The sequence below is a fragment of the Elaeis guineensis genome, chromosome 4 (assembly GCF_000442705.2).
Source record: "Elaeis guineensis isolate ETL-2024a chromosome 4, EG11, whole genome shotgun sequence".
NCBI classification, from domain to species: Eukaryota; Viridiplantae; Streptophyta; class Magnoliopsida; order Arecales; family Arecaceae; genus Elaeis; species Elaeis guineensis.
The window spans coordinates 37249844-37262309 of record NC_025996.2 but is presented as its reverse complement, the minus strand read 5'-3'; the positions used below and the strand labels follow the sequence as shown (position 1 = coordinate 37262309).

Sequence of the window (12466 nt, the reverse complement as noted above, 5' to 3'; positions counted from 1 at the left end):
TCATTGGAAAAGGTTTTTAGAATTGATGACATCTGAAGTTTATAAAATAAAAAACAAAGTAAATTGCCCTAACCACTGTATCTATAACAATGAAAAAAGAATGTCTACTGTATCTGCAACTGTGATTGCATGACCATGAAATTTACCCCAACTTTGTCCTAACATGACCTAGATCAGATTATAAAGCCTTAAGCTTAGACTGAGGCATTATCTCAGACAACAGATTCCAGATATCCTCTTGCTTGCATAAAACATGGATTATATTGCATCACATTGGACCTTGAAATCCATACTAACTTGAAACTTTCAATCAGTTAACAGATCCATGAAGGCATACCTTAAACAAATATGGTAGGCAAACATAAGTTAATGCATAGTGGATCCAAGTGGACCCCAACTCATGTACGTTTGCATAATTACATAAGTAGATTAGTAGTACACAGTTCACATGCGCACATGCTGCTGGCCAAATGTGGATGTGTCTCAATCACAGAGCCTACACCTCCTTCTCCTCCTCCTCCTACCCTCCTCACATACAGCCCAATGTCTGGAAGACGTCACCCCTGCAAAGGCCCCACGCCCATCCATCCCTTTCACTTCCTCCTCACACTTCCTGTAAAGACTTTTTTGATCCTGCGAAGTAGAGAAAGTAAATTGGGACACACACACACGGGGAGAGAGGGGGAGAGAGGGAGTAGGCCCTCCAATTAAAGGGAACAGTGGGATGGCTTTATTTATGAATGATGGTAAGTCTTTGTGGCGCCGAGACTGAGAGGCCTCCCCCCACCAGGGCCAGCGAGGAGGTTGGAAGTGATGGAAACCAGACAGGCTATCCTTTGACTTCTAATTACATCTCCCCATATATATTTATCATATATGTTTCTGTGTCCGTCTCTCTATATCTCTTAGCTTTCCTTTCTGGTGATACATATCTCCTAGAAGCTAGCCTGTGTCTTCTTCCCAAGGGCTTACCACCACCAAACCAAACCACAACCCAAAGGACAAAAGGAGAGGAGTGAAGAGAGATTAATTTGTTGGAGTGGGTAGCCGAGAGAGATGGGTAGGGCTCCATGCTGTGACAAGGCCAACGTGAAGAAGGGTCCTTGGTCTCCCGAGGAGGACTCCAAGCTTAAGGAGTTCATAGAGAAATATGGGACTGGTGGCAATTGGATTGCCCTCCCTCACAAGGCTGGTAAGAGAGTGATTGAGGTCCTTATCTCTTTTCCTTTTCTATACCTTTCTTCTGGCTACCTGTTTAAGAGGGAACAGACATGATCTTCTTTTAATAGGAGAGAGAGATTTGGTGTCATTATGTGGATGATGGTAATTTGGCTGGTTTGATTGTTGACAGGGCTAAAGAGATGCGGGAAGAGTTGCAGGCTGAGATGGCTCAACTACCTGAGGCCTAACATAAAGCATGGGGAGTTCTCAGATGATGAGGACAGGATAATATGCAGCCTCTTTGCTAGTATCGGAAGCAGGTGAGAGACAGCCTCTTAATACAATCCAGTTCTTTCCATTTTCTTTTCCTTTCCCTTTGTAGGTAGCCATGCTTTTTTCTGTTGATCCTTGTCTTGCTTTCTATTTCTTGATTTGGATTTCAATCAAAATCGACTATCATGGAAATAGTCAAATTGAAGAAAAGAGATCTAAAATCCGTTTGGATATTTCTGGCGAAAGTTCTGCATGGAATGGAGAATCTTCTATATCCAGATGCATCCCTTCATGCATGTCAAATTTAGCTCTCTCATCAATACCCATTGAAATCCTACCAAAATAGGAGACAAGATTTTGCCATCCAAATTGAATTGTTCCATTGAATGCATTCATTTTGGTTGTCAGGTGGTCCATCATAGCTGCCCAGCTTCCAGGCAGGACAGATAATGATATCAAGAACTATTGGAACACCAAGCTTAAGAAGAAGCTCTTGGGGATTGCTCCTTCCCAAAGGACACCACATCAACAGCCACAACAACAGAAGCAACTTCAGCAGCAGCTTCTCTTCCCATCATCATCCTCTTCCTCACACGGCAGCTACTACACCTCTCCAATTCCTCCCCTCCCAGTCCTTGAAAGCCTTCCCCCAATCTCCCAAAATGCCTTGGGCACTGTTCCTACCACCACTTTTCCCACTCTCTTACAAGGCCCACCTTATCAGTACCAGATGATGAAGGAGAGTGCTCATATGATCATGTTTGGAAGTGAGCAAAGCTGCAGCTCCTCTGATGGGAGCTCCACCCAAATCAGCTATGGGAAGGAGATGGACTACAACTATATTGGTCGAAGTGGTGGAGCGGAACAGATGGGCTTTGAGAGCGATCTCTGTGCTGCTGGTATTGAGGAGACCCACAGGTGGTTACTTGGAGGTGGGGGTGGTGGTGCTCAGGTGGAGAGGGATTATGGGCTGTCGCGTCTGTGGGAGGAAGCTCCATTAGAGTATAACTATGAGGAGATCAAGCAACTGCTCGGCTCTCTCAATGGGTACACCAACAACGGCGACCGCAATCTCTCTCTGGGTGACCCAACGGGCAGTGGAGTTAGGGGGAGCTTCAAATCCCAAGGAAGGGTCATGTAGCACTTCTGACTGTAAAGAGAAAAATCATAAGATCTTCTTTTGAGAGGTATGGTTGTGTGGTATCTGATATGGACTTTGACAGTACATGGGTTAAAAAGGAGAGTGTTTTCTTCCCTTTAGCATTAGCTTGTGATTTGATGCTTGGTGTCTGGTACCACCTTCCTTCGTGCCAGCATTCATGAAAAAAAAAAAAAAAAAAAAGGGTCATGTCTCATAGGGCAGTAGCAGTGCCAGTGGCAGTGGGACAGGCTTGAGAAGACCTCATTCAACAATCTTATCTACCGTACCCATTACATGCATTCATCTCTCTCTTTCTTTTTTCCTTCTTTTTGAACCCAATCAAGCGTTATGTGTTGATCATGAGATGCTTTGCATTTCATTGCATTCTATGAAGTTGTGGGTTCAAAAGATCGATTGATATTATTATAACATGTTTGTTTAAAACACAGAAAATGGGTGGTTATGATTAGTTTCAACTCTGATCTCACATGGGTGGGAGACTCTGGACTGCACTGAAGGAAACGTGTCGTGTCTGTCAGATCATATATTTTAGCACTGATGACAGTTTGGAAGCAAGATTAGATTCTCGGTGAGGTTCGTAATATATTGAATTAATTTGTAAATGTTTATAATCCCAAGTTAGCAAAGAGACAAGGAGGGATGTCAGCCTCCTCCTTCGCTAAGGGCAGCAAATCCCAATGCAAAGTAAAAGAGGCAGGATGAATGCGTGTGCTGTTTGGTCGCCTGCCTTCAAGTGTGAGGCAACGCATAATAATTTCTCTCTTGCTGCAGAAACAGGCCTAGGTCTTTGGATACGGTCAATAGTAAACAAAATCTAAAGAAGATTTTTTTTTTTGTGGATGTGGCTGCCATTCATCACTATTGTCTGATTGCGAGTTGGTAATTGGTGGCATGTAATAAAGTGGATGGATGGATGTCATGTACGATCATTTAACGTATGCCATTCACCTCACTCTCATGCGCAGTCTTTCTGGATACAAAGACACTGAACAAAACAAGGGAAAGGAAATTTATAATGTAAGGTTGGATATTTTCTAAAAATAATACGTTTTGTTTTAAATCAAAACCAAACATATTTCAAATGTTTTGGAGAAAACAATGCTCCTCGGTTTGACTTGTTTTTGCATCTGACTTGTTAGTGCAAAATATGTTCACATGTTGAGTTTCATTGTATGCTAAAAGATTACCATATATTTCTTTAATTTGTTTATAATATGATAAAATATTAAATTTTATTATGCTCTAAGGGGTTGTTTGGTTCGCAACCAGAATCAGAATAGGAATGAAAATCAAAATGACTTGGAATCGGAATTGGAATAGAAAATTGAATCCATAGAGGAAAGTAGGATTGAGTTCTATGTAAATTGAGACATTCCCATTCCATCCTGGAATCGGAATGGCACTCCTCTCTACCAAACGGTTAGAATCGGAGTCACTCATTTCAATTCTGATTCTGACCCCCACTTCTCCCAACAAACACCTCCTAAAGGTTTATCATATATTCTCTTTGCATAATTGATTGGTGAGGTCGAATAAAATCTTAAAAAAATGATGGTACTACACATCTCGAAGACATTCTCTTTTGAAGATTTCTAATTTTTCCTCTAAGTTGCCCCAACATATAATCCCTCATAAGAAATTTATGCAACTCCACCACTACTTGCAATTATTTTTATATATGCTACTTATGAGACACTCGAGACATGCATAACCTAAGTTCTAAAACTTTGACAATAATGATGTTCAATATTGTTTTGTTTAGTTTGATATTGACAGAGAAGAGTTCGTGGGCCTAAAAATATAAAGTTTATTGGATGCAAGGAAAGTGAGTTGGGCATTGCTACAATGGTGACACACCTCCTAAGAAGAGGAGTATCTTTATAAAAAAAATGCAAGGAAATGGAGAATGATGAGAGGATGAAGAGAAACGAAGGGTGAGGTTTCGAGGATGGATAGTTCGTAAGAAGGTTGGATTCAATTGTAAGAACCCATTTTTAGATACTGTAATTTTCAGAATCTATGCAGTATCTGATAAGAATCTATGTTTGAGAGATATTTCAAAATTGGCAGATAAAAAATGATTTGCAATCACTTAATGGTGTTTTTGCATTTATATTAGATCTTTAGCTAATAGGTTGCTTTAGGTCATAAGTGTAATACATACATTAACGGAAAAGTGCAGTAAGGTGGATAAATTTGTTTGCCTTATTATTGGATTTTGGTCATTTTGATATGACGAAACACCCAAAAGAAAAGCTCGAAAAAAAGGTTCATAATGTAATTTCATCATAATTATTAGCTCCTTTTCTGTAAAAATAAGACATTGAGAATGTAAATATTTCTTTATGTAAAATGTAAAGTATGGGAGTATTTTACAGTTTTCACTTTTATAGATTTTCAGAAATTTCTCACTTAGAATCTCTCTCTCTCTCTCTTGCTCGCTTGCTCTTTCATTTTGTCTTTCTTACGCATGCAGGAAGAGATATTATGATATGCATATGCTTTGTCAGTATAGAAATCAATAAAGCGGTCTATTCCAGTATAAGCACTATAAAAATTAGTGAGCTTACATAGTTCAACCAGATTTAAGAATTTATAACAAGTATAAGATAAATAGGGAATAGAATTAAAAGGCTACAATGAAGAATAAATTCATAACATAAACCTAACAATTCATTGATATATAATAAGGATAGAAATATATGAATTGTACCATGGTGGCACCAACCATTAATTCTTGAATATTAAATTGCAGTAACCCAATAGAAAGCCAGCCTGATCAACTTGCCCCCACATTGTCCAACCATGACTTGATGAAATCCGATTATAATGTAAGACAATGGCCACCCACTAATATGAGATTGTAGCTAAAGAATACATATAGAGTAATTTCTTGGATTATTTTCATTTTCAATTATCATTTCTAGTCCTTACAACTAAGGATCACATATGAGGTTTAGTCTGATGTAGAATAGATAGTGTAAGGAACAAGGAAGATTGATAATTGGATTTAACATCTAACAGCCTAAATTTTAATTTAGAGCCGACATATATGTCAATTCCTACTTCCTATCTCTTGATAATTTAGTATCAAAACATATAGTTATTAAAAGAATGGCAACATGTAGATTTTCAGAGTGGAATTGTGCATTGCTATAACTAACAATAAGGGTGTTATTTTTTTTATAACATGTACAAAATCATGGATAATGTCTATGTTACACCCTTTGGAAAAGTAATCATGAAATACTTCTCTCAAGTCATTATTAAGTTATTGAAGGACATTAATACAAGAGATAAGGTGCTCTTGTTTGAATTAGGAAAGATAGTTTATAGAAGAAGAGAGTTTATGGATAATCTGATTAAGCTGCAAATGAGCCAATTACTTGAGCTCAACTTGGTCATAGTATGAAGTTGTCTAGTTCATTACATTAGGGAAGATAGTTTGTGAGCTGAGGATGAAGAGAGCTTATGAGTAACATAATTAGGCTTCAAATGGCCAAGGGATTGCTTGAGTTTGGCTTGGTCGTACCAAAGAGTGTTGATGTTCATCTTAGACTCAAGCCAAGGTTAAAAATGGTTGTTAAAGCTCATTTATTATCTTTTGAGCCCAATTTGATTGTTGGCTTTGCACCAAATAATTGTTCATGCTTGACATACAAGCTCCTTTTTAATGAGTGAAAACTAATTATAAGCTTGCTTTATATTGGCTTGATTTGATTTTCCTTTCTAAAGTATAAATGAGCCATTACAGAGATTAATTTGCTTGTAATTAGTAGCTGTATTGCAGGCATCCCTATATCTAACCCATGTTGTTCACCATACTACAATAGCTTTCATTTTTCAAGCTAGCCTTAAATCTAACTCATACTCTACCATACTATATAGATGTTCCATATCAAGTTGATGTCTATCAAGATAAATCGAATAATGATGAGGTATTCAATAATTTGATATTAACCACTCCAACCTATCAATTGCATAAATGCAACTGGGTTTATCAAAATGATTTTATTTTGTGAAAATTAAAATGATGGATTTGCAATTCTAACTATACTAAAGAATGAGCCAAATGACATCACTGAGCATTAGTTTAAATAGTTTTATCTCGCAATTTTATCTCTTGCCTCTTAAATAAAAGGCAAATGTTTGATTCTCAGAGAAATCGGTCTTCATTTTGTTCCTTATCTAGAAAGTGCTAACTCCACATACATAGATTTAGTCTGCCTAAGAACCCAGCTTTTGGCCTTAGTAAGTTGGGTTTTGGATTAGAGACAATGTGGTTTTAAATTCCTCTATGAGGAGAGAAAAGAAAAGCCGTGATTTCATATATAGCATAATTTGTTGATCTAACAAAGCATATAAGAAATAATGCGACATCATGCTTCTAATAGTAAGTTGCCACTACATTGAGATCCATCAAGCATGCATTGATGCTTCTTTTAAGCATAAAAGCATAGCTACCTATCTCATATATCTTATTCGAATAGAAGTTAGTAGAGATAGAGCCAAAACTTTTTTCAAGAGGAGGTTAGTAAAATATCATATTCATACCTTACAAATAATGACTTGTTTGATATTATTTTTTCTCTTTTATTAATGACATCACCTAACAATAAAAAGCCAATGCAAACTTTATGTCACTTATAAGCTTTTGACTTTATCAATATTAAAATTACGCATATTGCCAATAGATTTTTAAAGTTGTTTAATCAAATTCTAATTTATCATTCATGTAAGCACTAAATACATGAAACTATATGAAGTGCCATAGGTAAGCACTAAATATTCCCGATAGCATAATAATCACGGCCATCCATTAATATCTCACCTTTTAATTAGAGTGATCACAACCATCAAAGATCCTTGAGCCTCAAACACCAAAATCAAAGAAGCAATGAGAGAATAGGAAGAGAAGAGAGAGGGAAAAGTGAAAACTGAAAGTGCTTTTTCTTTAAAAAAAAAATCTCTTTTTTCTCTGCAAAAGAAATGGTGTAGGAGGGTCTTTAATTTTCTCTCCTTATTTTCTTCATCTCCCTTAATAGAGAAAAGGCAAGGAAGAAAAGGAGTTCATAGAATCTCCTTAGTGGACTGATCATATACCTGAATCACCAATAATCAACAAAGCCAAAAAATACTATATTAGTTAGATTTCGTTGTAATCTTTATGGAATCTAATATGTTACTCCACAAAATGTCTAATATTTTTAATTTTTATATCATCCAAATATGCTAATTAGAAGTTATTGCCGATATAGAAATTTTAGAAACAAATTTCCCATCAAAAATTTATGGAATGAGGACCATCCATATATTAATTTGTTATTATTATTTTTTTGTTTGGGGTTGGGGGACATCTAGCTTGTATACCTCAAATATATAGTGAATTTTCTAAATGGATGTTGGGGAGACCTTTTGTCTATTAGAGTCTTCACGCTTATTATTATTATTATTATTATTATTATTATTATTATTATTATTATTATTATTATTATTATTATTATTGATCTGGCTACTTTACATAACTCTTGAGTAAATACAACAAAAGTAATCAACAAAGCTAAAAAATATTATATTAGTTAGATTTCGTTATCATCTTTATGGAATCTAATATGTTATTCTAAAAAATATCTAATATTTTTAATTTTTATATCATCTAAATATGCTAATTAGAAACAAATTTTATAAACAAATTCTCAACCAAAATTTATGGAATAAGGACCATCCAGATTTTTTTTTTATTTTTCAATTTTTGTTTGGATTGAGATGGATTTAGCTTGCATATATAAAAATATATAATCAATTTTTTGAATGGATGTTAGAGTGACTCTTTATCCCCCCAATCTTTATGCTTATTATTGTTACTATTATTGATCTGGCTGCTTTACATAAGTCTTGAGTAAATACAACTGCTCGCAACACTTGAATGTTAGATGTTCTCAATTCTCCGTGCTTGAGTAAATACATACATACATACATATATATATATATATATATATAATCCAAAGCTTCTCTATTGTCCATTTTCTAAAGAGCACCAGAAAGAAGCATTCGATCTAAAAATAATGCGAGGGAAGGAGACCTCTCCCTTTTGGTCCCAATTTTCTATAGTTTCACTGAGTTTGTACTTTATCTTCAGCAAAATTGGTACCCTGCATCGATCCAAGTAACAAACCATCCTATTAAAAAAAGAAAATAATGCTGTACAATTGAATTTGATATATAGATTATCCACTAGCTATTTTCAATCATACAAATACTTAAAGCAGGATGACTTTGATTCTGGAGCAACATCATAAGCCAAGGACAATGAAATTAGCATCATTATATCCCCACTTGAGGAACGTAGGGTAGTTATAAACCGTTCCATGTAGGAAAATGCCATGGAATTCCCGCCATTTACCCAGGAACTTATCTTTTCTTCTTCACGTCGACCAATCCACATCAATCACACCAACTTCCATGACTCCGATGCCAATCCCTCCATTTGCCTTGTGACTAAAGACAGTGTACATCGCCTTCACGACTTAAAGCACATGCCACCAAAATAAATTTAAAATAATGTGATACAAGCAAGAAACATTTTGTATGCTTCTAGTGGCACTATTTAATGAAGAAATCCTTGTTAGAAATCCCCAGCTTCCTATGTATTTGATCATATGATTTGATGCCTTCCAAAGGTCAGTGGTTGTTGGGGCTGCAAGAACAACCCCATGTACCCACCTTGGCAGTACTGTTTGCTTTGATTTTCGGACAATTGTCAGTCCTTGTTTTAATTAGTTTGGTGTGTTTTGGACTTTCGAAGCAATTTATGGTCATCCAAGTATGTCCTTGGCTGAAAGCAGGGGTCCAAGATGTGCTTTTAAATTAGTTACCAGCTTTTACAATTAAAGATTGCCTGAGTTGTTGACTGGGAACACTTACTGTTATTAATTATTTTGTTGGTGGTGTGGTGGTTGTTTAAGGGTCCACCATCGAGGTTGCACACTAAGCGATGTAACGGTTTGTAGAGGGATATCAGGTTTGGACAAATTATATTCAAAACCTTGAATAGACCGAGTCTATCCAAACCATATAAAATTAAGTTCATGGATTGGGTCTTGATCTCGAACTTCTGCAATTGGTGCACAAAGTAATATTGGTTGCGCCTGTGCCAACCTGAGTGGCTCAACTACAAGTCTACAACCACTATGAACCAACTCTTAACGAATACTTGAAATCTCACCAAGAGGTATTGACGACTTATGCTGATAACAGATTTTGTGTGGAAACTATCATTAAAAAAAAAAAAAAATTTGTAGAAACTAAGTGCTAGTTATTATTATTATTATTGCTACTACTATACTACTATTAAAAGCAGTTATACATCACAATAAGAAGAATCAAAGATATTGTGCCACCGAGTTTGTCCATATTGCTAGGGTTTTTGAGTTGTATTTTGTATGCAAAAAAATGATTGATCTTCATCTTCTTTACGACATCAACTGTGGGATCATGTTTTGCACAACTTTCAAAGCATGATGAATCTTTTTCTTCCATCCATAGCATAAATCAGGAAATTAACATCGTCTTTGAAAGCTATGCAAAATGCAATCATACTGTTGATGTTGTGAAATAAGACCGATCATTCTTTCTCATAAAAGAAGATTGCTCATTCTTTTGAGTGAATGATACAATCTGTTGGGGAAGACCGACCGACCGACCGACCGACCGACGGACCGACCGACCGACGGACGACCGACCGACCGACCGACGACCGACCGACGGACCGGCCGACCGACCGATTAACGGCCCTCTACCGACTGAGGATATGTCGGTCGGGCAGACCTTTTTCACTCTCCCGACCGACCGAACCAGGAAGTCTGATGGCCGACTCTAGCAACATGTCCGACTAACCGTCGGAGGGGCCTGGATCCCCACCCGACGCCATACAGCTGGCTATCGGCCTAGGGTCGGTCGACTCCTCCGATCGCCGTACAGCTGCCAGAGACTGTCAGCCCCGACAGCAACACGCGGCACTGCCACCTAAGGGCATTATCCCACCTAGGACATTGTCAACCCTAGTGATTTGACAGCCCCACGACGATGTGACACTTTCACGGCGACTCTGACAGTCTACAGTGAGTTGACAATTCCTCAATTGTCCGTGCCATTAATGACGGCGCCATACCATGCTCCACTATATATATATCGGGGAAGGCAACAGTGCAGGGGGCCTTCGAAACAACAGGCTTGCTCCCTCTCCCTCTCTCCCTCTCTCTCGATTGAGCTCTCTGTCTTCATTTCACTATTGCACAGTCACCTCTCTGACTTGACCGTCGGAGGGTCCCCGCCGGAGCCGCCTCCGGTCAGTGTGGACTTCCTTTTTTGCAGGTGCTCGTTTCCGACGATCAGGCGATGAGGGGATTGACCACAACAGATTGGCGCGCCAGGTAGGGGGGCAAGGCAGGCATTCTCAAGCAGTAGATACTGATGACAAAGACAAGAGCCCAATGATCGAGAGTCACCGGGTCGGCGAGGCGCTCTTCCTGCCGGGAAGAGGCCTCTCCGCCACCCTCCGTGGCGGAACCCAGCTCTCCGCACCCTGCGGTGATCACGGAGGCGCAGATCGCGGTGATCGTACGGCAGATGACCGTGCTGACAGACGCGGTCAAGAGCCTCCAGCAACAACCGGCGGCCCGTCCGATGCCCTCCAGGAGCAACCGCCGACGCCCGCGCCGATCCCCGTCGCCTCCGCGAGAGCGCTTGCCACAGCGCTCTCAAGGAGCGGAGGAGGGCAGCCACGGTGTGATGCCCGCCAGTCCCAGCAGCTCTCTCCCTCCCTGCTGGAACGGGCGAGGAAAGAGAAGCGACCGCGAACGCCCTCCGCCTCTCTCTCGGAATCCTCCAGAGACTCCACTCCTGGGGTCACCTAGCACCGACGGACGGACGACTACGAACGCAGGTTCGAGAAAATCGATCGTCGGCTTGCACAGTTGCAGGTGGACGGGCAGAAGTCTTCGAACGACGTCGACTTCCAGACTGCCCAACCTCTTTCCCGACTCATCCTCGATGAACTGATCTCCAGTCGGTTCAAGATGCCACACGTGGAGCCATACGATGGCTCCACCGACCCAATCGACCACCTGAAGGGCTATAAAGCTCTCATGATGATTCAGGGGACAACCGACGCTCTCTTTTGCATCGGCTTCCCCGCCACACTCCGCAAAGCTGTCAGGACCTGGTACTCCGATCTTCGATCAGAAAGTATCCACTCCTTCGGACAGCTCGAGCACTCCTTCGTGGCTCACTTCAGCACCAGCCGGAAGCTGCCGCGAACGTCGGACAGCCTTTTCTCCCTCAAGCAGGGAGAAAATGAGACGCTCTGACACTTCGTGGCGCGATTCAATACGGCCACGCTTGAGATCCGGGACCTCAACGAAGACATGGCTATCTCGACCATGAAACGGGGGTTGAGGACGTCCCGATTCACCTACTCCCTGGACAAGACCCTCCTCCGTACATATGCCGAATTGCTGGAGCGCGCGTACAAGTATATGCGCACGAAAGAAGGAGCCTCCGACCGACGCTCAACCGAGTTCAAGGGTCCGAAGGAAAAGCGAAGGAAGGGTCGGGATCCAGCCGAACCTAGCAGGCCCCCGACTGATGGTCGGGTCTCGCCCCCACGACGAAACCAAAAGTCGCCCCGACGGCGGACTCCAAGGCCGACGCGCCCCAGGTATGACTCTTACACTCCTCTCTCCACTCCCCGTGCGCAGATTTTGATGGAGATCGAGGGGGAAGAGTACCTGCGACGGCCTCTGCCTCTGAAGGCAAAAGGCCTCGACCAGCGGAGGTACTGCCGATTCCACCGAGGCCACGGTCACAATA

The 12466-nt window shown here is 40.3% G+C and overlaps 1 protein-coding gene across 1 annotated transcript; it reads left to right on the top strand.

The window, feature by feature from the left end:
- The first annotated feature begins 696 nt into the window (after nucleotides 1-696).
- On the top strand, nucleotides 697-2936 carry LOC105042961 (uncharacterized). The gene is made up of 3 exons (XM_029263939.2): nucleotides 697-1192; nucleotides 1352-1481; nucleotides 1843-2936. Exons 1-3 carry the CDS (start codon nucleotides 1057-1059, stop codon nucleotides 2573-2575), a joined length of 999 nt encoding a protein of 332 aa, XP_029119772.1. The 5' UTR covers nucleotides 697-1056; the 3' UTR covers nucleotides 2576-2936.
- The last annotated feature ends 9530 nt before the right edge of the window (nucleotides 2937-12466 follow it).